The sequence below is a fragment of the Ceratotherium simum genome, chromosome 21 (assembly GCF_057802395.1).
Source record: "Ceratotherium simum simum isolate JZ-2026a chromosome 21, ASM5780239v1, whole genome shotgun sequence".
Lineage (NCBI taxonomy): Eukaryota > Metazoa > Chordata > Mammalia > Perissodactyla > Rhinocerotidae > Ceratotherium > Ceratotherium simum.
Window position 1 is genome coordinate 19268851 of NC_141920.1, and position 27225 is coordinate 19296075.

The 27225-nt window shown below is 48.8% G+C and overlaps 1 protein-coding gene and 1 non-coding gene across 3 annotated transcripts in view; both read left to right on the forward strand.

The window, feature by feature from the left end:
• CHD6 (chromodomain helicase DNA binding protein 6) overlaps positions 1-13597 on the forward strand; it is a 199106-nt gene extending 185509 nt beyond the window's left edge. For both annotated transcript variants that reach the window (XM_014787440.2, XM_087445250.1), the window contains 4 exons: positions 402-854; positions 2736-2927; positions 3930-4049; positions 10745-13597. In XM_014787440.2, the coding sequence (XP_014642926.1) occupies positions 402-854; positions 2736-2927; positions 3930-4049; positions 10745-11641 (1662 nt within the window). In that variant the 3' untranslated portion in view covers positions 11642-13597. The remainder of the gene's footprint in view (positions 1-401; positions 855-2735; positions 2928-3929; positions 4050-10744) is intronic.
• Positions 10252-10358, forward strand: LOC147914216 (U6 spliceosomal RNA). Its single transcript, XR_015555680.1, has one exon. It is a non-coding gene; the product is annotated as a U6 spliceosomal RNA (small nuclear RNA).
• Positions 13598-27225: the final 13628 nt, after the last annotated feature.

Below are 27225 nucleotides of genomic sequence, written 5' to 3' on the forward strand. Positions count from 1 at the left end.
GCCATAGGGCCGGCCCCTGCTGATTCTGATTTAGTTGGGGTGTGGACTGAGCTTTGGAATTTTTGTTTAACTTTTCAGTTGATTCTGATGTACAGCTGATGTTGAGATTTCCTAAATTATAACCTTGCAACTGCAAGTGTAGTTCATGGACTAGCAGCTTTAGCAGCATCTGGAAACCTGTTAGAAATGCAGAATCTCAGGCCCACTGAAGTAGAGGCTGCATTTTAACAAGCTAGCCGGGTAATTTGGTACTAAAGTTTAAGAAGGCTTGAGTTAGAAGAATCTCTCAGAAGAGGATGAGAAATCCTACCAGGCCCAAGGCAGTCAGGCCTGGGGAAGGAGCTGCCATTCAGCCACAGAATGATGTTCACACTGCTCTTGCCACATGTGTGTGTTCACAGGAGAGCTTCTTGGCCCCAATATTCACAAAGGATGAACAAAAGCACAGACGTCCTTATGAGTTTGAGGTGGAGAGGGATGCAAAGGCTCGGAGCCTGGAACAGTTCTCTGCCACCCGTGGGCACCCCGCCGTCGTCCTCAACGGCTGGCATGGGGAGTCAGCAATAGACCTCTCCTGCACATCAGAAGGGTCCCCAGGAGCCACATCCCCTTTCCCAGTGAGCGCCAGCACCCCTAAGATTGGAGCTATCGGTTCCCTTCAAGGAGCTCTTGGCATGGACTTGTCTGGGATTCTGCAAGCTGGCCTGATCCATCCAGTGACTGGACAGATCGTCAACGGAAGCCTCAGAAGAGATGATGCTGCCACGAGGAGGCGGAGAGGGAGACGGAAACATGTTGAAGGAGGGATGGACCTCATCTTTTTGAAGGAACAAACACTTCAGGCAGGAATCTTGGTGGGTATATGAGGCCATTAGGTAAAAACATCGACCTTTCTACTCTGAGCATCAAACGCTTCTTCCTCAGACATAAAATTTTTTGGTTTATATATCTTTTATCCCTATTTCAGTTGTCCTACTTATTTTCATTATGTCCTCGTTATAAGTTGCCCTCAGTCTTTTCTAGAAATAGGTATTAATCCATTAAGGGCCCTTAATCTGCATGCAACCTGGAGAAATAAGCCAGGAGGTCTTGCCATTTCACATAGAGACAACCCAAATTCTCCAGTGTTTCGGAAGAACCACTGATGATTGAATGAGTAAAGCAAGACAATGGGGTTGAGTTTGCAGCAGTGTTGCTCCAGGTTAGTGGGCTTTCTAGGAGCTGGGGTATGGGAGAAGGAAGAGGAGTCAGGACTTCCTGAATGTTGGTCGTGGCTCTACTACTTGACTTACTGGGCAACACTGAGCACACCACCAAGCCTCACTTTGCTCCTCTTATCAAGTAAAGTGGGGGTGGCAGCATCTATCACAGAGGGTTGCTGTGAGGATTCACCGAGATCACTCTAAGACATTCTAAACTCAAAGGAGATCATTGTAAACAGCAGAAAAGGTCAAAAACTATACACCTGGCCAAGAGAGATCCTCTTAGACTGCTTAATGTGTTAAAGACCACTGGCTTCTCTTTGTATTTTGGTTTTTCCTATTTATTGAATTTTGAGCTCCAAAAAGGGAACCACATTTCATGTTTTCTTATTTTTAAAGGAATAATAATTCCAGTATTTATTGAGTGCTTACTATGTGCCAGGCACTGTGTTCAGGATTTTACGTGATTGTTCTATGTGATCCTCACAACCACCCTGTGAAGGTGTTGTTATTGTTCCTATTTTATAGATGAGGAAACAGTCTTACAAGCATTAAATAATGTGCCCAAGATTATCCAGCTAGTAAGTAGCAGATCAGGGAACCAAAGACTTTGTTCTCTAGAGCTTTATTACTAAGGGATATTGTTTGCGATGTGTCTTCCTCTTAGACTTTCTATATAATTTTGGGAAACTGAAGTGGCAAATTCCTTCCCTGCCCAGTCCTGCAAGATTTTAAGAATGTTGTCTCATTTTTTAGAGGCACAAAGCCATATTTTCTCTGTAATGATCATAGAATTCCAATGGAATGACTGATAAATTTTTTTTCCCTTAGCCTCAGAGTATTTTTTTACATTTGTTATGCAAGCATTTATTTAGCATTGATATTGTAGACCTAATTATAGGCGCTGGGAATACAGAGATGCGTAAGATAGGCATTCAAACTATAGAGGGAGAAATGGGTAAGTAAATTGCAGTGTGGCATTTCCTGTTATGTGAAAACCTTGAGAGTGCTGTGGGGGAACAGGAAGTGGAGCAGCCAACGTTGCCTGGGACTGTCAGTGACGATGACAAAGGAGGTAACACTGAACCTGAGCAGATAGGGTGGAATTAAAGTTTACCAGGTAGACAAGAGTGGGAGAAGAGCATTCAGGTGGAGGGAACAGCCAGCACGTGCCAGAGCTCATGTGTGGTCAGGATTCTTATTTAAAAACCCAGCAGAGTATAGTCACATGTCACTTGAGGCCAGGGACACATTCTGAGAATTGCATTGTTGTGTGAACATTGTAGAGTGTCCTTACACAGACCTAGATGGCATAGCCAACTACACACCGAGGCTACATGGTACTCATCTTATGGGACCACCATTGTACACGTGGTCCGTCATTGACTGAAACATCATTATGCAGCATCTGACTATAATATTACAGTGGAAACAGATGGAAAGAGTCAAAGAACACCTCATGTGTTTTCCTTTTAGAAACTAGTTTTCATTCTATAGTGATTAACTGCACATACTTGTTTTTCCTTTTTCCAGGAAGTTCATGAAGACCCAGGGCAGGCCCGCCTGAGCACCTCACACCCTGAAGGGCCAGTACCTGCCACCTCAGCCCCCGAGCCAGCCCCAGCAGCCAGCAGCCAGGCCGAGAAAGCCATTCCCAGCAAGAGTCTGCTTGACTGGCTGAGGCAGCAGGCTGACTACTCCTTAGAAGTTCCTGGCTTTGGAGCAGTAAGTGTTTGTTGGTGCTGCCTGAGACTGGTTGGTCCTGCTAACTTGATGCCCTTTTTGATAAGAAGCATGCTGAGGGAGACCAAGAAGTTTGAGAGAAATCGGTGTCAACTAAGAACATCATTTTAAAGTTTAAAAATAAAAAAAAAAGTTTAAATTTTGGTTGTTTTCCAATAACAGAAGTTACAGCCCATGTCAGAATGCTGTGCCAAGAAGTAGACATGCAAAAGCTTATGAGGACAGAACTGGCCTAAGCTCAGCCCCCTCTCTCCCCAGAATTACCACGCTTTGTATCATAAGCTCACAAGGAAATCTTTAAGTTCTATAAACGCTGCCACTTCATGAAAACATTCTTGTGTATTTTTTTCAAGTTAATACGTTACCACTTTGCAAGGATGTTTTACACTTCCTGCTTTGGGACTTTTCCTCAAGTCCTCTTACTGCCTTTGCCCTAGATCCTTCAGATTAGAAATACGTAGGAGAGGGCTCCTGAGCACTGATGTCTTCTCTGGGTTTTTCTTTTCTCATTTGCTTGTTTACCCCACCACCATCTTTGTCCTGGGTACATCTGATTAATAAGATACAGAGGTAGAGAGCTCACAAGAAAAAGAGGAGAATGCATTCACGGATGCACACCCTGCAGAGATAGACAAAGCCCACCAGGCAGGTAGCAGTGGAGAGAGAATCTGGGAAGATGATTAGGAGGAAAAGGCTGGGAATTAAGCAGTGCCCTGGGAGACTGGTGGGTCAGCTTAGGTGTTCTGGTCTGGAGGGCCAGGAGGCCCACACAGCCTGTTCTCCAGCTTACTGTAGGAGTGCTGTTGCTTCAAGGAGAGAGCCTAGGTGAGGGCCAGGTGGCTGTTCCCTTCAACCTAACCTGATTGAGTCCTGTGCAGAGGGTCTCTAATGAGAAAATAGCAAACCCACGTGAAAAGCACCAACCTTCATCAGAAGAATCTGTGACAGAATGTTTTGTGATGTTGGTTTCCATTTGCCTTCTAGAATTTTTCAGACAAACCAAAGCAGAGGAGGCCACGCTGTAAGGAACCTGGAAAATTAGATGTCAACTCTCTGAGCGGGGAAGAGAGGGTTCCTGCTGTCCCCAAGGAGCCAGGACTGAGGGTAAGGAACAGAGACATGTCCTGGTGGAGCCAAGCCTTGCAGACTCAGAGAGGAAGCACCAGCTGGGAAGTGGGTAGCTGGGTGTCGTTTTCTGAGAGGACAGGAGGCCAGCATGGGAAGTTGATGAGTACTGATAAGTGGTCTTGGGGCGTCTTGAGCAGTGGTATGACTTCGCAGAGTCGTTTGTTTTCAGGCTTTATCTCCAAAACTTTTGGTTTAAGTTTGTACTTAAACCATTCCTAAAGCTTGAGATTTTTTCCTCCCTATTTGTAGAGAGTTACAGAGAAAAGATACCTTGACTCTTGTCAGGAGTCTGTTTCCAGTGTTTAACAAACTTCATTATTGAAAATTTTTATTTTCTAATCTAAGTTTTTCTGGCTATCATTTAGTACTTTTCCTCCTGGTGTCCTCACTGGCAATGAAAAACATCTGACTCCAAGCACTACGCTTTTCCTATTATAAAATCATGAGCCTGGAAGAGACTTCAAAGACATCTGCACAATACTTCTAGTATAATGAATCTGAGTTAATTATAGTTTACAGATGAGTACAAATTTGAAATAGAAAATTCATAACCTCTAGGGGGCAGTAATAACATTTCAACCTGAAAATGTGAAGAGCTTGGGCAAATTATACATAAACGTGCATAAAAAGTGCATTCTGCCCAAATAGGGAGCCTCTGAAGGTCCTCATGGGGATCTGCTCTTCCTGGGTTATCCCCTAAACCCACAGGCTTCCTGAATGCCTCTCTTCAGTGCTCTGCCAGCCACGGCTTTGCTTCAGTGTGAATTCCCTTCTTGGTGGGATTGCCTGGGTGTGATTTCTTTTTTTAGCTCCCAAGGACCGCCTACCATAGTAATTTCCCCCTCCTTGTGCACGAAGAAGCTGTTACTTAATGTTCTCAAGGAGCTTGTTGCTGATTTTGTCACCTGGATGATTCCTCTTCCAGCATCTCTACGTGTCTGCTCTCGCCCTTCTGCATCCACCACAGCAGCTACTGTGGGAGGGAGGCCTGGGCCAGACCCTGGGGGCTGCTTATTAGAAAGTTGGTCACGTTGGAAAAGCTGCCCTCTTTCTTCTCTTGCTTTATTCTCGGAAAATGTCTCTACCACCTCTTTTCTTAGACCTGCTTGTGCTGTACAAGCTGGTTCAGCTTCGGTTCTTACCCCATCTGTCTTTCTCAAGCCCTCACGCTGCCTCCCTGTGTTCTCCTGTTGTCTTAGCACGCAGTGTCTCTGTAAGTTGTCCAGTAGTGACCCCCAGTTCTTTATTTGTTGTAGTCTCTGAGATCTTGGTTTAGAGACTTGTCAAAAAAAAAAAAAACATGTGGTTTCCCCCTTGGCTTTCTGATTTCTCTCCGCATGTCTGACAATTTCCCTTGTGTTCTCTGGAAATCACTGCTCATCAGGCCCCTGCAGACGCTGACCCCTTGCCAGAAAACCCATTTCTAAGCTGTTCTTGCAAGCCAGCCTCTTAGCAGAGATGCACTTTCCCTCCTTTGTTAAATAAACACAGTCCCTGCCTCGGAGGCCCTTTTGCTGCAGTTAAGGCGAGAACGGCAAGCACTCGTCCACCTAGTCTTTAGGCCTCTCAGGCTTCCCAATGAGAAAGAGCTGCTGCAACACTCTGCTTGGCTCCAGGAGGGCCCGTCTCCCCTCACCCGTGCCTCCCACGGCGCCTCCTGGGACAAGAGCCCTCTGGGGTGTGCCTTCTCCTTCTTCTAGAAACAGATTCAAATCCCACAAGGAACGTCTTCCTTCAGCCCCTTCTGCTGGGTGCTGTGGCTCAGCTGGGCGAGCTCCACAGACCTCGTATCACACAGGCTGTACACAAGGCCGTGGGATTCAGCTTTCAGGACGCCTGGTACATAGTGGTCGCTCATTAAATGTATGTGTGCACGTGCACCTACCTTATATATTTTATCTGTGTAAGTTGTGTTTGTTTTACATATGTGTTTAGTTTTTTTGTTTGTTTCTAGCTGCACCATTTGACAGTAAATTGCAGGCATGACACATCACCCCTAAACACTTCAGCATGCATCTGCTCAGAATGTTTTCTATGTAACTATTACCATTATCACACATGAATATTAATAGTATCTAATATCTAGTCCATATTCAGATTTCCTGTTGTCCCAAAAATGTCTGTGAGAGCTAGTTTTTGTTTTATTTTACTTTCTATGTCTTTAGGATTTTTAAATTAGGATTCACACACTGCATTTTGTTGTTTAAGTCTGTTTTCATTTGGTGAATGTTTGTTGGCTGAACCTACCAACCTTCCTGGGAGGAGTAAGGAAGTTTTGGTCACCACCTGCTTCTCCACCTCTACCCAGGAGTTAAGTTTTAGAGTTGAATAAGCAGGCCTTGGAATAAATGCTACCATGTATTGATGAAGAAAGATGTTCTTCTGGGGTTGGGATGCCCATGTAATCGTCTAAGAAACAAATTTGCCTCCTGTGTTGCTTCATTCTGACTCTCCTTTTCCCTGCTCCTCTTGCCCTCTCCCCAGGCTCTCCTGGAAGAGGAAGCAGGTCTGCTCCCAGGCTGCAATTACCAGGCGGGAGAGCTGCCAAAGCCCAACGTGGCCGCTGTGTGTGGTCGCCGAGCCGCTGGGAGGGGCACCTGACTAGGGTGGGCAGCAGCTGGGTGGCTGGAGTGACTCTCCCTCCCACAGGAAGTGAGAGCAGACTTCCTCTGCCAGCGTGCCTCTTGCTTTGCTGTAGATGAAGGACTCTTCTCTTCACCGTGGGGCCTTTCTGCTGCTGCTCACCCACTCTGAAGGGGACGAGGCAGCCAGCTTGTGCCTTCTTGGCAGCTTCCAAGTTCTGAAAGGTCCCAGCATTCTCACTACATCAGTGGTTCTCAACAAGGGCAGGGAAGGGACATTTTTGGACATTCTGATGCCTGAGGAGTGTGACTTGAACTTATTGGGCAGGGCCAGAGAGACCAAAGGTCTGTCTGCAGGATGCAGGCTGTCTTAAGTGAGCTAGCCAGTCCTAAATGCCCTGATGAACTCAGAATAAAGTATGTTAAAGAATGTCTGATTTATAGCAGATTGTTTGAAAATAAGATGGAAGTTATTCATCAGGCTCTGGGGTTTGTTTTCTTCCCAACAGAAAGACTTCTCAGATCGAACATGCCCTCCCACTGGAGAGTTATGAGGGAAGATTTGTGGGTTTAAAGGAAAAAGACACACCCCAACACCTTTCCCTGGCTTTTGGCTGTGGTTAGGCTGCAGGGAAGAGGGCCTGGAAAAGCCTGTGGTTGAGTTGTGGTTACCTAAGGCTGAGGTGGTGTGCCCAGCAGGCCTGAGCCTATGCGGTGTAGTCCAGAATGAGGCAATTTGCGTTAATGGGCTCAAGATAGACTGGCAGGAAATTATGCTTTTAGCCTGGCCCCAATCTGTCAAGTCCTCCTGTCTGTCTAGTAACAGGAATCAGGGAGGAATTGCTCCCCGACTGATCCTCCCCTGAACCAGAGCAAGCAGGCGCCCAGCACACTGCAGGACAAACCAGCCTCACAGACTGGTGGCTGGGCACAGGTGGGAATGAAAGACGAGTGTGGTGTGGGGCCTGCGGAGAGCCATGGGCTGGGAGCCCCAGGGCCTGGATTCTAGCTTCCTCTGTCCCTGACCAGCTGTGCCCCCAGGGTCAAAGCCCTGCTGCTCTTGATGTGTAAGAAAGGGGCGCCAAACATGACAGTGTCAGAGGTTTCTCCCACTTCTGCTAAACCAAGGCTTTTTGAGAAGAGTTTCTCGTCAAACAAAATTGGCCATCATAAAGCTTTTTGCCCATGAGGACCTGGTTTTTCTTGAATATTCTTTGGGAAATTGAAGGACAAATGTAGGACTTCAAAAAAAACATTATATCTGGGGACTTTGGAACATTCAAGCGCACAGTTTTCATGTGTCTGTGAATCTGTAAACTCCCTGTAAAATGGCTGTGGTAATAGTACTGCCTCCATAGGGTCGGTGTGATGATTAACTGAGATCGTGCAGATGGAGCCCTTAGCACAGCACCTGACGCAGGGTCAATGTTTAATTAATAGGCTGTCGTTACTCTGCTGCTCCTCCTGTCATCACCGCCCCTCATTAGCGCTGCTGACAGCCACTGTCCCTTGCTGCTGAGGATCCTCACTACCGTGGGAATCAGGGCATCCCGGCCGCTTCTCATTTAAGAGCCCGCCACACGCGTGTGCCCACAGCTCACTGACAACATGAACTGGTGTCACCAGCTAACCCTGTCTCTACGACTACCCTTAAGCAAAGATTTGTCGGATTGTTTAAGGGTTTGACTTCTTTAACAGTTAAGGGAGAAGAGAGGCAGTGAACCAAATGGAAACACCAGAGCTACTGGATTAAAGTTCAAAGTAGGTGTCTTTGGGAAGGTTGTAAAGAGATTTCTTAACTGCTCTCAGGCCTGGATATCCTTAGCTTCCCTGCCTTCTTTCTCCACATTCTCTAGGACTCTTGGCCCTAATAAAAGGATTTTTCTGGCCCTTCTGGTGTCTCAGTGAGACCAGCACCTCTTTCTTGTTCGAAGTATGCTCCACTGAGGAGTGCAGCTGGGTCCCTGCTGCTGAGCCTCAAAGACAAGGAGGCTGTGGGCTGGTGGGGTCTCGGCTACTTCTTGCCAGATCCCCTCACTGCAGACTCACAGGAAGGGAAGACATTCACACAAACGCCTTAGAATCCTGAAAAGGCAGCAGAGGCAGCCATAGAGAAGCATGGGCTCCTCCAGCATGGCGCCGAGGACCCTCACTGTTGAGCTCTGCCACCTCTTGCAATGTGCAGGGGCCTCTTGGGCCTGCCCCTACCCTCTCTCCACACCCCAGCCCTGATGGTGACCTCCGTCTCCACGGTGAATCCAGTCACAGATCCCTCCAGGCCACTCTGGACATCTTTGACCTCACCATTGCTGTGATCAAAGAGAAGGTGGTAGCAGAACACCAACTTTGTGACAGGAATAAGAGAAGGAGAAGCCCGGGCAGTTAGAGCTGCTTCCCTTCCATGTGGCTCAGGGGAGAGGACTCCCAGGGGCCCACAAGGAAAGGCTTTTTCTTTATGCTCCTCTGTACGAAGAAGACAGACTACTCAACAACAGAAATGTAATTTGCCTTTAATACCGTGGACATGTATCCTCGATAAACTAAATGATATCAGTGAGGAGTGGAGGGTAATGGAAAGAGGGAAAGGGGTGCCGTTACCCAGGGGGATGTAGGCATTTCAGGCGCTGAGTCCTGAAAGAAATGTCTCCCTTTCTGTGGGGAAAACATTTCTTTCTATGGGGATTATTCACACCAGTTTTGAAACACATTCAGAGTTAGATACCTTGTAATTGCAGTGGTTTAATTCTTTCTCTGCAACCAGACCGTGAGCTCTAGGAGAGCAAGGTCTTGAGCCAGGTTCTTGCCGGGTCCTCTCTGCCCCGCAAGCTCGAGCCCGTCATGGAGGAGGAGCGTGTGCGGCTGCAGCAGGCCCACTCCCCGCTTCCGCTTTCTCTCCATCGTGCTGCCTGCCGCTCACTGATCCTGTTACAGCAATAGGTTCTTTTCTGTGACTCTCTGTAGCTAAATCATCCGGATGTGTGATGGTGACATATTCTAAGATGTGGTGCCGGGTGACCTGTGTGCAGGCAGAGCTGTAAGTCCAAGGCACTGTCCCAGTTCAGTCCATGTGGAGCAGAAGGGCTTAATTCTGGAGTAAGAAAACTGGAGAGCAAACCTCTGAGCAGAGGAAAAATAGATTGTCTCCCTTAAGGGAAACCAGAACATTACTTATTTTGATGTATTTCCGCAACAATACTCAAGACTGCCTTCATTTCTTCAACAACCACGTAGGCAGCATGTTTCGTGTCAGAGTCATTGCACTCCAGAGGAAAGTGGGACACACACACACAACTAATAGTGTCCTTTAGTGAGCACTTCTTCCTGTGGTCAGGTCGTGTATTCAACACTCCCCTTTCAGTAACCCCACAAGATAGGTGCCATTGTCCTTTCTCACCACACCTCTGGGAGGTTAACTGCTGTGGCCTGAGTCCCACAGCTAGGGGCTTACAGAGTCACGATGGAAATTCAGGTCTGTCTGCCCCAGAACCCTATCTTACCTACTCTGCTTTGTGGCTTCAATTAAAAACCTTCCTGTGTCACCAGAAAGATGAATGTTGGGATCTGGTGAAGGAATAGCAGCCACAAGAGCCTTGACTGTGCTCACTTTGGCAGCGTGTATACTAAAATTGGAACAATGGAGAGAAGAGTAGCATGGTCCCCGCACAAGGATGACACACAAATTCATGAAGCGTTCCGTATTTTTTTTTACCTCGTGCAGTCTGAAACTAATATGATGTTATGTCAGTTATAGCTCAATCAAAAAAAAAAGTCTTGACTAAGACCTGAGTGTCTTTAGTGCTGATCTCCACCCACCAGCACTGTGACAACTTCTCCACACGGTGGACGCCACTTTGCGTGGGGAGCATGTTGGAAGTGCTGCGTGGTGGTGACAGGCTCTCGGCTCTGAGGGAGAAGCCCTTCAGGTGCAGTTAGGCGAGAGAGCCATCGGACTCTGGGCGGGTAGGCAGGAGGCGCTCCCACTCTGGGATCCTTCGTGGGGCTGGGACAAGACAGGTCAGGGCAGAACACCTGCTGATTGCCCACCATCCAGTCACCTTCAGCATCTTGTGTTTCTTTGTCCTTTTTCAGGGGTTTCTCCCAGAAAACAAGTTCAATCACACCCTGCCTGAGCCTGTACTTCGAGATGCAGGCCCCCGCAGGAGGGGGAGGCGGCCTCGGAGTGAGCTCCTGAAAGCTCCCGCCATCGTGGCGGACTCTCCCTCTGGAATGGGGCCACTGTTCATGAATGGACTGATTGCTGGGATGGACCTGGTAGGACTTCAGAACATGAGAAATATGCCGGGCATCCCCCTCACGGGGCTGGTGGGGTTCCCGGCCGGCTTTGCCACCATGCCCACGGGTGAAGAGGTCAAAAGCACCTTGAGCATGCTGCCCATGATGCTGCCGGGAATGGCCGCGGTGCCCCAGATGTTTGGTGTTGGGGGACTCCTCAATGCACCCATGGCGACCACCTGCACTTCCACTGCTCCAGCACCTCTGTCAAGCACAACAAAAAGTGGTATATCCATGACCGAAAAGACTGCAGAAGACAAGCCGAGTAGCCATGATGTAAAAACAGACGCTTTAGCCGAAGACAAGCCTGGTCCTAGTCCATTTTCTGATCAGTCCGAACCTGCAATAACTACGAGTAGTCCTGTGGCTTTTAACCCATTTCTCATCCCAGGAGTGTCTCCCGGACTCATTTACCCATCCATGTTTCTCTCCCCTGGCATGGGCATGGCTCTGCCAGCCATGCAGCAGGCCAGACACTCTGAAATAGTAGGTCTGGAGAGCCAGAAGAGGAAGAAGAAGAAAACAAAAGGAGACAACCCAAACCCCAACTCAGAGCCTGCTCCCGGGTCGGAAAGGGAGCCAGGCAGTGATCAGAACTGCCCTGAATCCAGGGCTCCCGTGCCCCCAGATAGAGACCACGCGGCACAGGCCGGGGAAGGGGGCCTCAAAGACTCCAACAGTGACACCAATTAGAACTTTTTCATTTAAGAAATTATTGTGACTTGTAAGTTTCTTATCCCATAAAGGTTTGTTACTTCCCTCACTTCACCTTCATAAGAACCTGTGTTTCCATAAGTGATATTACCTACCTGATTTCCTGTCTGAGAACTATGGTAACAGATGTTAATAGTTGCAGGGTCTTGCCACTTCATTAGATAAGTGTTGTCGACCTAGTCTAGGAGGCACAGAATTCTCATTCTGTTATCCAGTTGTTCATTCCAGCAATTGTAGTTAATACAGTACTTGGTGACACGCCCTACCCCCTTCTCTTCCAAGTTTCCCACTTATTTGAGGAGGAAAAATGGCAAAGAAAAGCTGTCTGGGGATTTACTATTGAAGGGCTGAAGAAGAGACAGAGAGTAGCTCTTTGTTCCATGAGCTGTGTTGACTGGGAAGAATGTAACGGGGGAACCAAAAAGCACAGAGAAAGGAAGTGCTGGTGCATATTTTTTAGTTAAAATATTTCCCTATTTTATCATGATTACTAAATGAGTAGTATAGACAGAAATATATAACTAATGGTTGAAAATGCATATATTCATTTCTTTATAAAACAAAACCTTGCTGGTAGTAACATACCCTCCCCCTTCATGGTTTTTCAGACACCTGCAGCAAGAAGGACTGACTAGGCATTATTTTATCCTTGTGTATTCCGCCTCTCCCAGGTTAAAAGGTTCTCAGTACAAGGAAGCTTTACACACCTTGAGTTATGGCCAGCGACGGGGGTGGGCGAGGGGCTCGCCTTCCTGGAGCTGCAGGCTGCTCGCAAGCACACAACCAGCACTCTGCCCTCACTTCATTCTCTCAACAATTGCTCTCACCACTACCAGGGCCCAATGGGTTTTTATTTTGTGCTTTCCTTCACCAAGAAGAAGGCTCTTTCTGGAGCCTGTGAGAAAATAGTCACTCAACACTTTTACACTCACTAGGGCCCTTTGTCAAGGTTATTTGAGGTTGTCAAAACGTGTGTACCACCTTTTATAATACGACTGTGAAAAGTTTTTTTCTTATCTCCATTTTTTTCTCTTTTCTGTTTATATTTTACAGTTGGACGCAAATTCCAAATCAAGTTAGTGGAGACTATGTTGCAAATTAACTCGACTTTCCCTTCTTCCTCAGCCTCCCAAGCTGGGGCGCACCTGCATGAGCAGCACTTACTCCCGTTTTCTTTCCCTTCCCGCTCGGGTTCCATCCCTTCTGATGGTCTTATTTTTATTGACGGTTCACACTCTGAGACTTGAAATAAGCTCATGGTTCAGTACTCTGGGGGCACAGGGCTGTGCAGGACTGTTGGAAGTGTTACTAGCACCAGTTTCACTTTTCGTTGTCACAATTTACTGTATTTTTTACTTTTTCTGTTACAGTTTTGCTAATTTATCAGAAGGTCCAAAAGTTTGACATAACTATTTCAGTTTGCATTATTTATTTATGATGCTTTTGTCATTGTCTTTTATACATTTGGGATTATAAATTATGTAAATGTTAAAATGAGCATCTCAAAGAAGTCTGTTAAATCATGACCAGAAAAAATCAATCAGATGTATTTGCAAAAAGTGGAGTCCCAGTCTTATGAATCAGAGATATAAATCAGAAATTCTATAACTGATCATATGAGAAAAAAGAATCTAGTAATTGAACAAATCCTATTTAATAACATCTTTGTAGCGTAGATGGTCTATAATGCTGACAACAGATTTCTTAGAAATGCTGCTCTCTCTATTTAACTAACATTTTGTTCAGTTTTGCCTCCAGTGGAAGCAGAAAGGGTTTTTTCAGCTGTTAAATCCTAAAAATCAATATAATTTATTTATGTAAAAAAAAATCACTCAATCGATATATTTTTGAACCTTTTAAGTACTAATTTTCTTTTTATCAAGTAGAAAAAAATTGTATTTGCCCTAAATCCTTAAAATACAAATGCTATAAAAATTCATGTATCTTGAAAGCCTTACTGCAAATGAGTATTATAGACACCCAGCAGAGCCTGGGTTTTCTTTGTTGTCCTTGTTGTTTTGTATGGAAAAGCTGCTTTCCCCAGGTTCCACTTAGAACCTCCAGTAGGTCACAGGGTTCAATATGGATTTGATTTAAAAACCCACCAGCATGCTGAATCCCTTGTTATATCTTATCAAACCTGTATGTTAACTCTCTGGGTGTTTAGGCTTATATTTGACTGCTATTGTGTCCCTGTTTGCAAAATGAAAACGACACTCTGTGGATTATTTGCTCTGTAAGGCATAAGTGCTTCTTATAATTATTTTGACGTTTCCAAGAGCAAAAGCCAAATTTAAACTCTCTTCAACAAACTCGAGCCTTTTCATCTAATTCCATGTCACTCACAGCCATAACTTTCCTTGATCATTCTTTACCCCATGTCTTACATAATAAATTGTCTGTGGTCTTGATCCTGAATTTAAAGAAAAAAAAAAAGTTTAAAAGTCCTATTTGTATTTGAGGAATTCAGTAGCACTTGGATGTCTCTTGCTGCCTGGGCATTTTGTGAACGCATCATATGCAGACAGGGATCCATTCTTTACTCGGTGCCCCATTTGTGCAGGGAACCCTGTTGGGGGCTTGTTAAATATTCATTCCTGAGGGTTGACTTACCTGTCTCTAGACCTACCAGAACACCTGGTTCAAACAGATGCCATCTAGAAGCTTCGGTGCAGCACAGCACAGCTTCCCAGACTCGGGGCCTGAATGCTCACAGCTGCTGCCTCGACAGTGCCACTTCCTTAAGCCCCATTCCAGAAGTCCCACCTCAAATCACACACCTGGGACTTCAGGGGCTGGGACCTTAGTGGATTGGAGCAGGCCTGAAAACATAGGAATGCCTCCGTAGCTGAAGTTCTTAAGGCTTGTTAAGAATTTTGTGGGCCTTAGCTTCAGGAAGCATCACTTATCAAGCCCCAGAAGGACTGTGTCAGAAGTGATGGAGGCGCCTGGCAGGAAAGTGCTAAAGCCTTGGTGAGACTGAGAGCAGGAGACCAACTAGCCTTACCGTTGCTGGATCCCTACCAGGCACCAATAGCTGAGTGGATGAATAGCCTGGAGGATGGGTGGGGTATTGTTGTATAAGGCCTCCGAGTCCTCTGCTACAGTTTTTCAAGTAAGGATGTGTTGCAGGCTTCTTAATCTCTAGTGGAAACTTGGGGAGCCATCCTGAGTAGAATAATTTATGCAGAATAAGTAGGAAAGAGTCTTGGTTTCACTCTTGACCTCAAAGTCTGCCCCAGCAGATTCTACCTCCTGGTACAAGGGCAGAGGAGTACAGGTAGTCCAGTGCATCGGGCTAATGTTTTTGTGCTTTGGTCATAAGTGTTGGTCATAAGTGACCTCATTCATCCTCAGAGCATCTTGGTTGCTGGTAGAAGGATGCTGGCATCTAGTCTGCCTAATGAGAGCCAAGGAGAGGCTTCAAAGCCATCTCATCCATGACAGACAGACTCCTGCTCCCATGGCCTCAGGTTGGAACACTCCAGCCTTTGCGACACGAGTCTGGGACCCCTCAGCCTGAGAGACCAGATCTGACTGAAGAACACTCGGAAAAATTGGCACTGGGAACAACAAAACAGGCCTGTCACACCCCCTGGAAAACTTTATGCTTGATTGATTTATACTGAATTCCTTAAAATGGTTTCTTGCAAGAATTACTGTTCATTTGCCAGGCCTGGAAACCACAGAAGGATTTCTTTCTTAGGGCAGCAGTGGGGTTCACGTGGTCCAGTGACTAGAACTTTGGTTCTAGACTGTGGCTGTCAAAACCCAGTCTCTGAGGTACAGGAGCATGAGCGCAGGTCCTCGGGACAGGCGGCTTGTGCTGCCTAGGGGCCGGCATTGTGACCACCCTCATAATCCGAACTCAGTGGCCTACCTGTGGGATAAGACAGGAAATAAGGGAGAGGAGTGAATTAAGTACTGGCCCCTACGAGGAAGGTGTTCCATGAGATCAGTCTGGGAGTGAAGACCTGAGCATGGCTGTGACTGGAGTTGGTGCTGCGGGGGCAGTCCTGTAGTCTGAGCCTGGCTCAGCTAGCCCACGGCCCAGAGGACAAAGGGAGGAACCCGAATAGGGAGGAGAGGGGCGAAGGGAGTGGAGGCCCTGGAAGACATAGGGCTTCCCTGGGGGGAGGGAGAGCAACAGCCCTGCCTTCTCCCAGCCTCAGCTGCCTCATCTGTAGAACAGGGGTGATCCTAACTTGTGCCTGCAGAGTTGTTGATGCGGTTGATTGAAATGATCAATGTCAAGTGCTTAAAACTGTGCTTGGTACTTTCTAGTCATGTATCTTGACTCCTCCTGAATAGCCCGTGAGGTGAGGGTTACCAGTCCCCCTGGAAAGAGAAGGTAATCAAATCAGGATAAGGATGATCTTGTTCCAAGCCCCAAGGCAAGGACAGAGTGGATCTGGAATGATTGGACTCAACACTGCGGCACCGGCTTTCTGGCCTGTCTCTGTCCCCACAGCCTGCACACGGGAAAGAAGGGGCCTTTCCATAGAGCCCATTGGTCTGAGTGAGCTAAAGGAATGAGGAGGCTCTTGTGGGGCTGGGAACAGGGAGGATCCTGGATCTGTGAAGCCTCCCTCACTGTAGGATTGCCAGATTTAGAGGGAAAAAAATGACGCCCTGGTTAAATTTGAATTTGGGATAAACATTTTTTTGGTATAAGTATATCCATGCAATCTTTGGTACATAAATTGTACTAAAAAAAATTTATCTGGAATTCAAAGTGAACTAGGCATCCTGTATTTTCTCTGGTGACCTTACTCAATGTAGTAATGCATAGTTACTAGGCACGTCCTTGATAGGGGTTGTTCTAAGTGCTTTATGGCCTTATTTTCAATCCCTACAATAACTCTGAGGTTATCCCCATTTCACAGATGAGAGAACTGAGGCCCAGAGAGCCTAAATAACTTCTCCAGTCGCCCAGCTGGTAAGTGGCAGAGCTGGGATTTGGGGACCCAGAATGACTGATTCCAGAGCCATAAGCTGACCAGTCGGAGAGTCAGGATGGGCATCCAGTCTGAGGCCTGGAGCAGGCTGCCCGTCTAAGGTGCAGCTTCATAAAATAACATTAAACAAATGATCAGCAAGGAGGGGGCTATTCTGGCCCATGCTGCCCCTGGGTTGCAGCTACCAGCCCCGAGGCCAGAGGAGCCAGGAAACCAGGAGAAAGTATCTGCTTCCCATCCTGCTGTGCTGGCCTAGGGACGCTCTTGATGTCTAGGTGCTCAGACCCATCAGCTTGGTCTAAGGAGCCACGTGAGAAGCAGAGTCCAATCTTAGAAGGTAGAAAAGAAGATGGCGGGGGGCTTGTATAACTGCTCAGGTGGTAGGGCCTCAGGGAAGGGGCAGGGGCAAGGGGAGAGGTCCTGTGAGACTGAGAGGAGAGAGGCAACTTGCAGCTGTAAAATGAGCTTCCCTGACCATGTGTCATCTCTAAAGGCCAGAGCCTACTCTCCACCAGAAGGTTTGAAAATGACCTGGAAGCAGGACCAGAAATTCCAATTGGGAGAGCTTTGATCTGGCTTTTTGGTATGAAAACTGCTCACCTCTTGGCCTAAGGTGTTCATGGATCACCCACCACTACTGCACTGGGGGCTTCAGGAGCTTCCAGGGAGGGGGAGGTGGCATCTCCTCGCCCACCAGACCCTAGCCATGACCTTCCTCCACCCAGGGCTGCCCAGCCACATGCACCTCTCTAAAGGTGGCCCCAGCACTGCCTCCTGGGTGCCCACTCTGCTGCTCACTGTGCTGGGCCTTGACTAGGGTGAGGCTCAGGTAGGTTGTCACCTGCCTTCAGTGGTACAGCTAGTGAGTGGAAGAATAAGAATTTAGAGGTGCGTCTGATTCCAAAACCACAGGCCCAACACACAATCTTCCTAGAGTGGAGTCAGCAAAGTACGGCCTGCCGCCTGTTTCGGTACAGCCCACAAGCTAAGAATGGACTTTACATTTTTAAATAATGGAAAAATCAAAAGAAGGATAGTACTTCATGACACGTGAAAATCATACCAAACACAAATTTCAGAGCCCGTGACTAAAGTTTTATTGGCGCACAGCCGCGCTCAGTCCACTGTGTGTTGTCTGGCTGCTTGCACACCTCAGCAGCATAGTAGTCACAGAAGCGCGTGGCCTGCAGTACTGAAAATATTTACTATCTGGCCTTTTACAGCGCAAGTTTGCTGACCCCTGTCCTAGAGCATCAATTTTATTCATAGATTCAGTGCAAAAACTAAGTCATTTAAAATATTTTTATATTGACTCAAACGTGGTTTTGTGTAAATATGAATCCTACACTGGACTATAAGAGTGACATCTACTTTTAAGAGAAAACAGACTTCAAAGAAGCGCTGGACTTCGGGCGTGCCTCTCGAGGGTCCACCTCCAGACCCCCAGGCACACTTTCACTTTGGAGAAAAAGTTGGAGCTGCCCTGCCCTGCCCTCTCCTCTTCATGCCGTGCCCTATTTGGGGCAGAGGACAGATTTGAAGATGCCGGCAAGAGAGAACAGGCAGTTTTTAGAGAGAAAACCCAAAAAGGGCAGGAAGAGGAGAGTTCGGAGGATACAGGCAGAGGGAGACACACAACATGAGTTTAAGGACCAGGAGGCAAAACTGCCCACAACTTGGGAAGGGGCCAGCGAGGCAGTCCTTGGTCAGTGGCTGTGGGCTGGCTGCTTGGAGAGTGGGCGGAAGGGAGGCCTCCCAGGAAGACAGGCCTGGAGGATGAGCCAACGTTGATCATATTCCCACTGGAGCTCAGGCAATGGGAAGGCGGCATGTCGGGGAGCTGAGTGCACGGAAGCAGTGGCTGGGAGCCCACAGCTGGTGCCCTGGCCCAGGCTGACTGGAGCCACATCCTGGAAGCAGAGTTCAGAGGAAGACAGGAAAGAGCAGCTGAGAGCAAGCGTATGCAGGGACAAGTGAGTCCCCATCTCATGCCCCCCCACACCTGTGGCTAAGGGCAGCAGGCACACCTTATCAGGCCGCATCGGGCCAACTGGACCCTCCTTTGATGAGAGCTGGTGAGCAGGCTTTCCAAAGGCACTGGGCCCTTGGACACTGCCTGGGGACTTCCAGTGTCACCTTCTGTGTGTCAAGCTAGGCTATGCTCAAGGAGACAGATCAGACACCACCCTGCTGTTGAGAACCTCAGAATCTGGTTGGGGGACAGGACTGACCCAAGGAACTGCTAAATTTGCTAGACGTTGCTCTCTCCTGATTCAGCGCCAGGCAGAGGGACTGGAGACTTTGAATGGAATACTGCTGTGCATTCAAGTCTCCTGCCGGCCAGTGTGGATTACACCCAGGGGGCCAAGAGCAGCTGTGGTGGAGCTGCTCCCGGTCTCTGAGCAGTCGTGGGTGATGGCAAAGATGTGGGAGACAAGAGGGAGGAAGTGCTGCAATTTTCAGGAAGGAAGATGGGCGATTCAGCTAAATGCAGCCCAGTAAATTTGACATCAACCCTAGGGAATTTTAAAGATGTGCCGAGAGTTCACCAAGAACAACTCAAGCCACACTCACCTCCCTCCCTTTGGGGATGACTGTTGGGGGAAGAGAGCGGCTGTGAGTGTTTTTCATAGCAATGGGCAAAATGGAAAGCTGTGGGCATTTGTCCCTGCTCAAAGAGAACTAAGAAACAGATCTGTGTCCATCTGGGGAGACCTCAGTGGTTCCTGGGCCCTTTACTCATTATATAGCAGTGTTTGTAAACTCACACGCCTCCTGGGTGAGGCAGGTGACATACATGAGTGACATGGGCCAGATTTAAGGCAATAAGAAGTGATGGGGACTGTGGACACTAGAAACCTCTTGTCCTGACTAAAAGGGATAGCTGCTACCAGCCGCAGCCAGGTGATGCATGCAGGAACGTGGGCTCTGTGTTGCCCGATACCCTGATTTGTTTTTCAGTAGAAGATGGAAATTCAGATATTTTTGAGAATACAGAATCAGGAGGGTGCATTTTAAGGGAGGTGACTGTCCTATCCCCCACTGGGGTGTTCGGCTAGCTCTCAGAAACAGGACAGTAGGAAAGGCTCAGGAGTTCAGGTCAGTGCAGTGCTGGGAGCTAGCAGCCCCCAGAGGGGCGAGCTCTCCCCGCCGGGGATGTCCAGGAAGGCACTGCAGTCCCATGGAGGGGAGATGCTGGGCACGTGCCAACATCAGACGGGAGGCAGGACTAAAGCAGCTTTGCAAAATCTCCTTGGTCTAATCATCAGGCCCCTTGACTCTGCGGTCCTTGCTGTTTGTACCTATTGTGCCACCCTCCAAGGACAACACTTGGGCCTCACCCTTCTCTGTCCGCAGCACATTTGGGTTCCCTGCAGATCCTCAGGGGCTTCCAAAGAGTGAGTGATCACACTTAGAGCCACTTGCAGGTGTGAGTGGCAGGAGGCGAGCAGGATGGGGGTCAGGGTGGGAGGTCTAGGTGGAGCAGGGCAGGCAGTGACTTAAGACTGCTGAGGTGTTAAGCCTCTTTCCTGGCTCTGACCAAGAGGAGGCCAGACCAGGAAAGCTCTAGACACTGTTCCCACCAAGCCGCCTTAGCTCCATCTCCACTCCCGCTAGGCTTTTCCATTCACAGATCCCAAACTTTCCAGGCCGGCAGAGAGCCAAAGGAGCTGCCAAGGCCCAGTGAATGCCTTCGGCAGGGGCTTGGGGGATGTGCAGGCCTGTCAGGTGGATCATAGGGGCCTGAGGAAAGCCCCCAATCCCAGCCCCTGGAGCCCAAGGGTTGGAAGACCCTCCTACTCTCTCCCAAGTCCCTTGTCAAATTTCCCCATCAGGAAGCAGGAGACATGTATATAAGGCATGGGGCCCTCAACTTAGGGACTCCTAGATGGGTGTGCATCTGAGAGAGACAGAGACAGAGAGTCAGAGGACAGTGAGCCAAGGGAGCCCACCGCAGCCACTTCCTTCCTTTTCCCAGTTGGAGATAATTAGCATCTCATCTGGGGAGGCGATGGAGAGGCAGCCCCCTCCCCTGGCCTGGGGGTGCAGGAGGATTTGAAGCCCTCTCCAGCAGCACTCTCAGTGCACAGCCCAGCACCCAAAACAGGCCCAAGGAGCAGGGCCACGTTCCACTGTCGGACCCCACCGGCCAGCGCCCCCAGCCTGTGTAAGTTATAGGAGTTAAAGGAGCAGGAGTTAAAGAGGTAAAACATCCATCCAGAGTGGTCCTTTCTCTGGCACAATATTCTTGAGATCTGATCTTGTATTTTTAGTTTTGGGTTATTCCTGTACCCTTTGGTTCCACTCTCCCTTTCACACAAAGCCAGTCAGTCAGTCTGTGCTCATTTCTCAGGGACGAGATATGACAACAAGCAGCGAAAAAAAAGATTCTCTGCGTGGCTTTTGAATTTCAGAATCAGCCCCCAGCCTGGACACAGCGTGACAGGTAAGAAAGAGCAAGGGTTCCCTGTACCATCTCTCCCCCATCTAGAAAAAGATTCCTGAAGGGAAGAGGAGAGGGCATGGGTAGTGGGGGCCGATGGGGATTGGACCAAAGGAACCAGCCTCCTCGAGCACATTCTGTCCGATTCCGGTGCCCTGGAGCCGAGTCTGGGCCGCAGACTGCTGGGCTCCTCTTCACTGGGTGCCCCTGGGCCTGCCCTTCCCATGTGGCTGTGGCAGCGTCTTCAGCACCAGCTCACATGTCCCCGTGGACTGACAAGGAGACTCGCTGCCACTTGTGCCCTGCACTTCACTCGGGGTCAGATCTTCTTACTCCATTGGATGGCCCTCCTTCCAACACCCTAGGACACCCAGCAGACCCCCGTGCCATTAGAGGGTGGAGACCGGGGTATCAGTGGGGGGAGAGCAGTGTGGAAAGCCCCCACCCCTGTGCTCAGTGGGGTTCAGCTACCTGATCCCTGGGGTCCCTCTCAGCTCTGCTGCCCTGGACATGAGACCCTGAGATGCTGTGTACCCGCTGCTTCGGGGAGGAGAGTCCTCAGACTAAGCTCAGCTTCAGGACACAGGTCTCCGTCTCTGGCTGAAGCTCAGCTGGCTGATATCCCATTTCACCTTGGGGCTTGGAGCGGGGGTCCTGAGCCCCCTAGGCAGGGTCCCCACCTTACTGTTAGGCTATTCCCTATGAGCCGAGTTCGGCTGGGAGCCAGGGAACTTTTGGAAAGTGAATGGGCCAAACCAAGCTGTACAAACCTGTCTTCCTCCCAGAGCTGAAAGGGGCCAGGTTGTTCCCAGACAAATGCAGAGGCAGGCGGGCGTGGAGGTGTGGGAAGAAGGGAGGGGGCTGCTTTAGGAGGCCTTGCACCCTGCAGAGCAGCAGCTGGGGTGGGTAGGATGGGGAGGCATGGCCAGAGGCAGCAGAGGTGGGGCCTGGGACCAGGTGTCTCATGTAGACACACACATGAAACATACCCACACACCCAAAAGCCCTTGGGTACAGACAGGTTACACAGATGCATAGGCATGCAGACATGTACAGACACATGCTGGTGTATACAGAAATATGCACAGGTATGTGTACCGAGGCAGTCACACATACGGCTGCAGAGACACGCTCACACGTGCTCACACATACAGACCGACACAAATGCACGCATGTGCATTCACACCTGAAGACGTCCACAAAGGATGCAGAGGGAGAAATGCCAGACCAAATCCAGCAGGCAGGGAGAGACGTCCTGACAACCCAGCCTGGAACCCAGCACCCACGTACACACGCACGCGCGCGCACACACACACACACACCCTGGGGGGGAACCACTTCCTTCATAGGAGCTTTTGGATCCAGGGCAATGCGCAGTTGAGACCTTCTGCTGGGAAAGAAAGCGCCTTTGTCTGCTGGGACCAGGGCTGCTGGAGCAGCTGCAGCCTCCTCCAGGAAAAGGGCCAGGCCAGTTCCTCACCCTGGGGAGGAAGGTCAGGCGGGCAAGGGATGGGGGCTGAGGGAGCTGGGGGCTGCGGCAGCCTGCCACCAACCCCGGGACACTGTCTCTGGCTGGCTGCACAGAGCCCAGGAAGCCAGTTGTTCCAGCCCCAGCCCTTCTGACCCCTGGCCCTGGTCTTGTCCTGTCCCCAGAACAACCATGGTTCTGACCTCCGGCCCTGGTGCTACTCTGCCCCAGACTGAGGCCCAGCTCCGGCCCTGGGCTCCACGCCTGCTCTGTGCCAGTGGCCTCGCTTTTTTAGCAGAGTGAAAAAAAGTCAGGCTCTGGAATTAGAAATATGTGAGACTGAGTCCTGGCTCTGTCACTCGCTAGCTGGGTGACTTTGAGAACAGACCCATCCTTTTTGAGCTCTAAATTCAAGCCCCCGTTAACAATGCTCAAGGCCCAGAGGCACATCCTCTTTATGGAGCCGGCAGTGCAGCGGCCTCTCTCAGCGGCCTTCTCTCAGTGTGCGCATGATCTCCGGGCCTGACCCAGCTGGTAGAGCAGCTGCTCTCTCCTGTTTCTCTGGCCCTAGGGAGGAAGGCAGAACCCAGGCACAAACCCCGGGGTGCCATCTCTGGAGCTCCCCTCCTCCCTTTTGCCCTCCCTGCCTTGCGGTCCTTGCCTCGGCCTGCCTGCAGGTATCCGGTGCCCTCTGAGCCTCCTCATCACTCTCTGGAGGGGCCTCTCCCCCCTTCCCCGCCCACCTGCCCCAGGCCCAGCCTGACCTCTGCTCCCTCAGAGCTGCATCCTCTGCAGGCCAAACCTCCCGTGAGAACAGCCCTGTTTTCTATCTCAAGGGGATTTAGCCAGAGGTGACTTAAGCACCTTCCCCAGACACTGTTCCAGAACTATTTCCAGTCATTCAGTCAACAAATATTTACTGAAGGCCTACTATGCACCAGATGCTGTTCCAGATGCTGGACATTTAGCAGTGAACAAATAGACAAGACCCTCTGCCCTTGTGGCTCACATTCCGGTTGCCACACCACATGCTTTTTGGGGGACTTTGGCATCACATGTTCCCCCTCGTCTGCCCCAAGAGCTGTAATCATCCTGCACGCTTCTTTCTTTGTGTCACCACAAAACTTGGGAGTGTCACTATCATAGCTCTTTCTCCCTGCAAAGACCGTGGGTATCTCAAGGGCAGGGACCCGCTGGCACAGAGCCTGGTATGAGGCTGTGATGTCAGACTCAACAATAGCTTTCAGTAGTTCAAGTGCATTTAGCTCCCACTGCCCCTGGGTGTGTTTCTTTCTTTTGCTCTCACTGTAACTTGGCACCTCTCTTTTAATGTATTTCTCATAATTACATAGTAGCTAAATAACTTGTGTCCTTATTGTGAATAAAATTATACTGTTTTAGGAAATAATGTGATTGACCCTGAAGTTCGACTAGCCGAGCGTGGGGAGTGTCAGTTCGAAGGCTCTGCTCTCTTACCCACCGTACCATTCATTTGTTCATGCAGCAGTGGTTGAACACCTGCCCCAGGCCAGACCTGGAGAGGGGGAGGGAGACCCCCAAGAGACCCCTGTCTCCAGAGGCCCGTAATCTAGCAGGGGGACCAGGACAGGCAAGCAGAAAGGTGCCATTGGGTGGAGAGTATGATGGGCAAGCAGGCACTGCAGGAGCCTGAAGGCAGTTCCTTGGGCGGCTGGGCGGACCAAAGATGGTTTTGCAGAACGGGACATTTGAGCTGAGCCTGGAAGGAGCTGCCTGGATTTTTTTCTGGTGGAGATGAGAAAGTGTGAGCCAGGCAGAGGGACCAGCATTTGCAAAAGTCATGGAAATGGGAAGTGCCTGATGTGTGTGAAGGAATGGTGAAATGTTAGATGTGCTGGGGCGGGGTGTGTGTCAGGCTGGGCTGGAGAAGCAAATGGCAGCAGTTAGGCCTGTGGATGCCAGGGAGACTGGGGAACCCCTGCCACATGGAGGGCACCCAACCCTGGCCCTGGAGCTGCCCCACTGAGCTATCCGCTCCCATCCTGAACCCTCTGGCTCAGTGCCACCCTCCCACCTGTGGCCTGCCCTAGGAAACTCGGGTTTCACTGTGGTCAAATTCCCCTCTATTCTTGGCTTAGAAAAACAATTATGGACAGGAGTTTTTGTAAGAGTTCTTTATATATTAAAATTCTTGATTCTTTGTTACATGTCTATCCTGTCTTTTTTTTTTTTTTTTAGCAATTTGACCTTTATTTTGTTTTGATGGAAAGAAGCCTTACGTATTTTTGTTGTCAAATCCATGAATGTGTTCATTTGACGTCTTCTTGGAAAATTGTTGCCTATCCCAAAATTGTGTACGTATTAGGATTCTTTTATGGTTTAACTTCTAACATTTAAATCTTTAAGCCATCTGAGGTTTATTTTGGTGTAAGGTAGGAATCTAACTTTATTTTTTTCCAAATTGTTAGCCAGTTGTCCAGTCCCATTTAGTGAGTAATCCATCATTTCTGCACTGGTTTGTTTATTTTTTTTTCAAAATTCATTCCTCCTCTTCTCAATTTTTAAAGGCACACTTGCAATCTAAAAAAAAAAAAGAGGAATTGGGCCGGCCCTGTGGCTTGGTGGTTAAGTGCGCGCGCTGCGATGCTGGTGGCCCGGGTTCGGATCCCGGGTGCACATCGAGGCACCACTTCTCCGTCCATCCTGAGGCCGAGTCCCACATACAGCAACTAGAAGGATGTGCAGCTATGACATACAACTATCTACTGGGGCTTTGGGGGGAAAAAATAAAATAAATAAAATCTTTAGAAAAAAAAAAAAAGAGGAAGAAGAAGATGGAGGAGAAGGAGAAGTCCAAATATCATGGAAATATATAGCTTAGAAGGTGAAAGCTCTCCCCTGGGCCCACCTCTCCAAGATAACAACCATCAGCAGTTTGTTATATATCCTTTTATTATTACTGTTATAACACTTATTAGGTTTCTGTTAAATACAGAGATGTACAAAGGAGAAAACCCAAAAGGAATCAAAATCTCTAGATAACATATATTGACATAAAAATATGTTGACATTAAAAAAATAGTAATACATATATAAGGTTGGAAAGGTCAAACAATCCTATAAGATACCAAATGAAAAATAAACACTTCTCTCTCCCTCATCACCCCCCACAGCAAGCCCCTCTCCCCAAAGGTAACCGGCTAACCTTCCTATTTGCTTTAGTTTGAAATGCATTTCTTTACCACACCTCACATTCTCATCTATAGGTGGGTCTATTTCTGGACTTGCAATTTTCTGTACTGTTTCTCTCTCTGCTGTTCTGGTGCCGGTACCCTTAGCACTGGTGCTGATAGTGTTTAAAGTGTTAGAGTTCAGGGGCTGGCCCCATGGCTTAGCGGTTAAGTGCATGTGCTCCGCTACTGGCGGCCCGGGTTCGGATCCCGGGCGCGCACCGACACACCGCTTCTCCGGCCATGCTGAGGCCGCGTCCCACGTACAGCAACTAGAAGGATGTGCAACTATGACATACAACTATCTACTGGGGCTTTGGGGAGGGAAAAAAAAAGGGGGAGGATTGGCAATAGATGTGAGCTCAGAGCTGGTCTTCCTCAGCAAAAAGAGGAGGATTGGCATGGATGTTAGCTCAGGGCTGATCTTCCTCACAAAAATAAAAATAAAATAGAATAAAAACTGTTTAAAAACAAAAAAGAAATATATTCTTTAAAAAAAAAAATAATAAAGTGTTAGAGTTCTTCCATATGTGTTAACAGCTGGCAGGGTAAATCCTCCCTTATTGTTCTTCAGATGCAGAGACATAGACTGTCTTAATCTGTTGCGGCTGCTATAACCAAGTACCATAGACTGGGTGGCTCAAACAACAGAAATTTATTTCTCACGGTTCTGGAGGCTGGAGGTCCGCGAACAGGGTGGTAGCCTGGTCGGGTTCTGGTGAGGACCTTCTTCTGGGTGGCAGACTGACAGCTTCTCACTGTGTCACCACATGGGAGAAAAGGGGTGAGGGGGCTGTCTGGGGTCTCTCCCGTGAGTGCACTAATCCCATTCATGAGGGCTCTGACCTCTGTTCGCGTTACCTCCCAAAGGCCCCACCTCGTAATACCATCACATTAGGGGTTAGGATTTCAACATATGAGTTAGCAGGGTAGACCTTCAGTCCGTAACAGTGACTATTCTACACTTATTTTCCATGTCAACTCTATATTGCACGCCTCTCAATTTGAACTATTCTGCACTTATTTTCCATGTCAACTCTATATTGCACACCTCTCAATTTGATTGGAATCACATTATTTTTGTAGATTAATTTGGGGATGATTATCTTCTTTACGGTGGTGAGTTTTGCTGTTGTGGATCAGGGCCTGTCTCTGGTGACTGCATTTAGGTTCTGTGATGTTTCTCGTTTGGGATCTTGAACAGCCCTCCTCAGAGCACCTTAACCTTAATCCAGCGCAGCCACCTGAGAGGAAAAGGGTTGGGAGACTTGGTTGCTGTCTTCCCACACATGAGGGCCATCAGGTAGAAGAGGGAGGGGACGTGCTCAGCAAGGCTTCAGAGAGGGGAACTCAGGCCATCTGGGGTCACCCGGAGGCCGCCGTTGGCTTGGCAAACGGAAGAATGTTCTATCTGTTGGCGCTGCAGGGCCATGGAACAAGCCGCTGGGGGAGGTGGTGAGCGCTCCATCACGGATGCTTTTCCA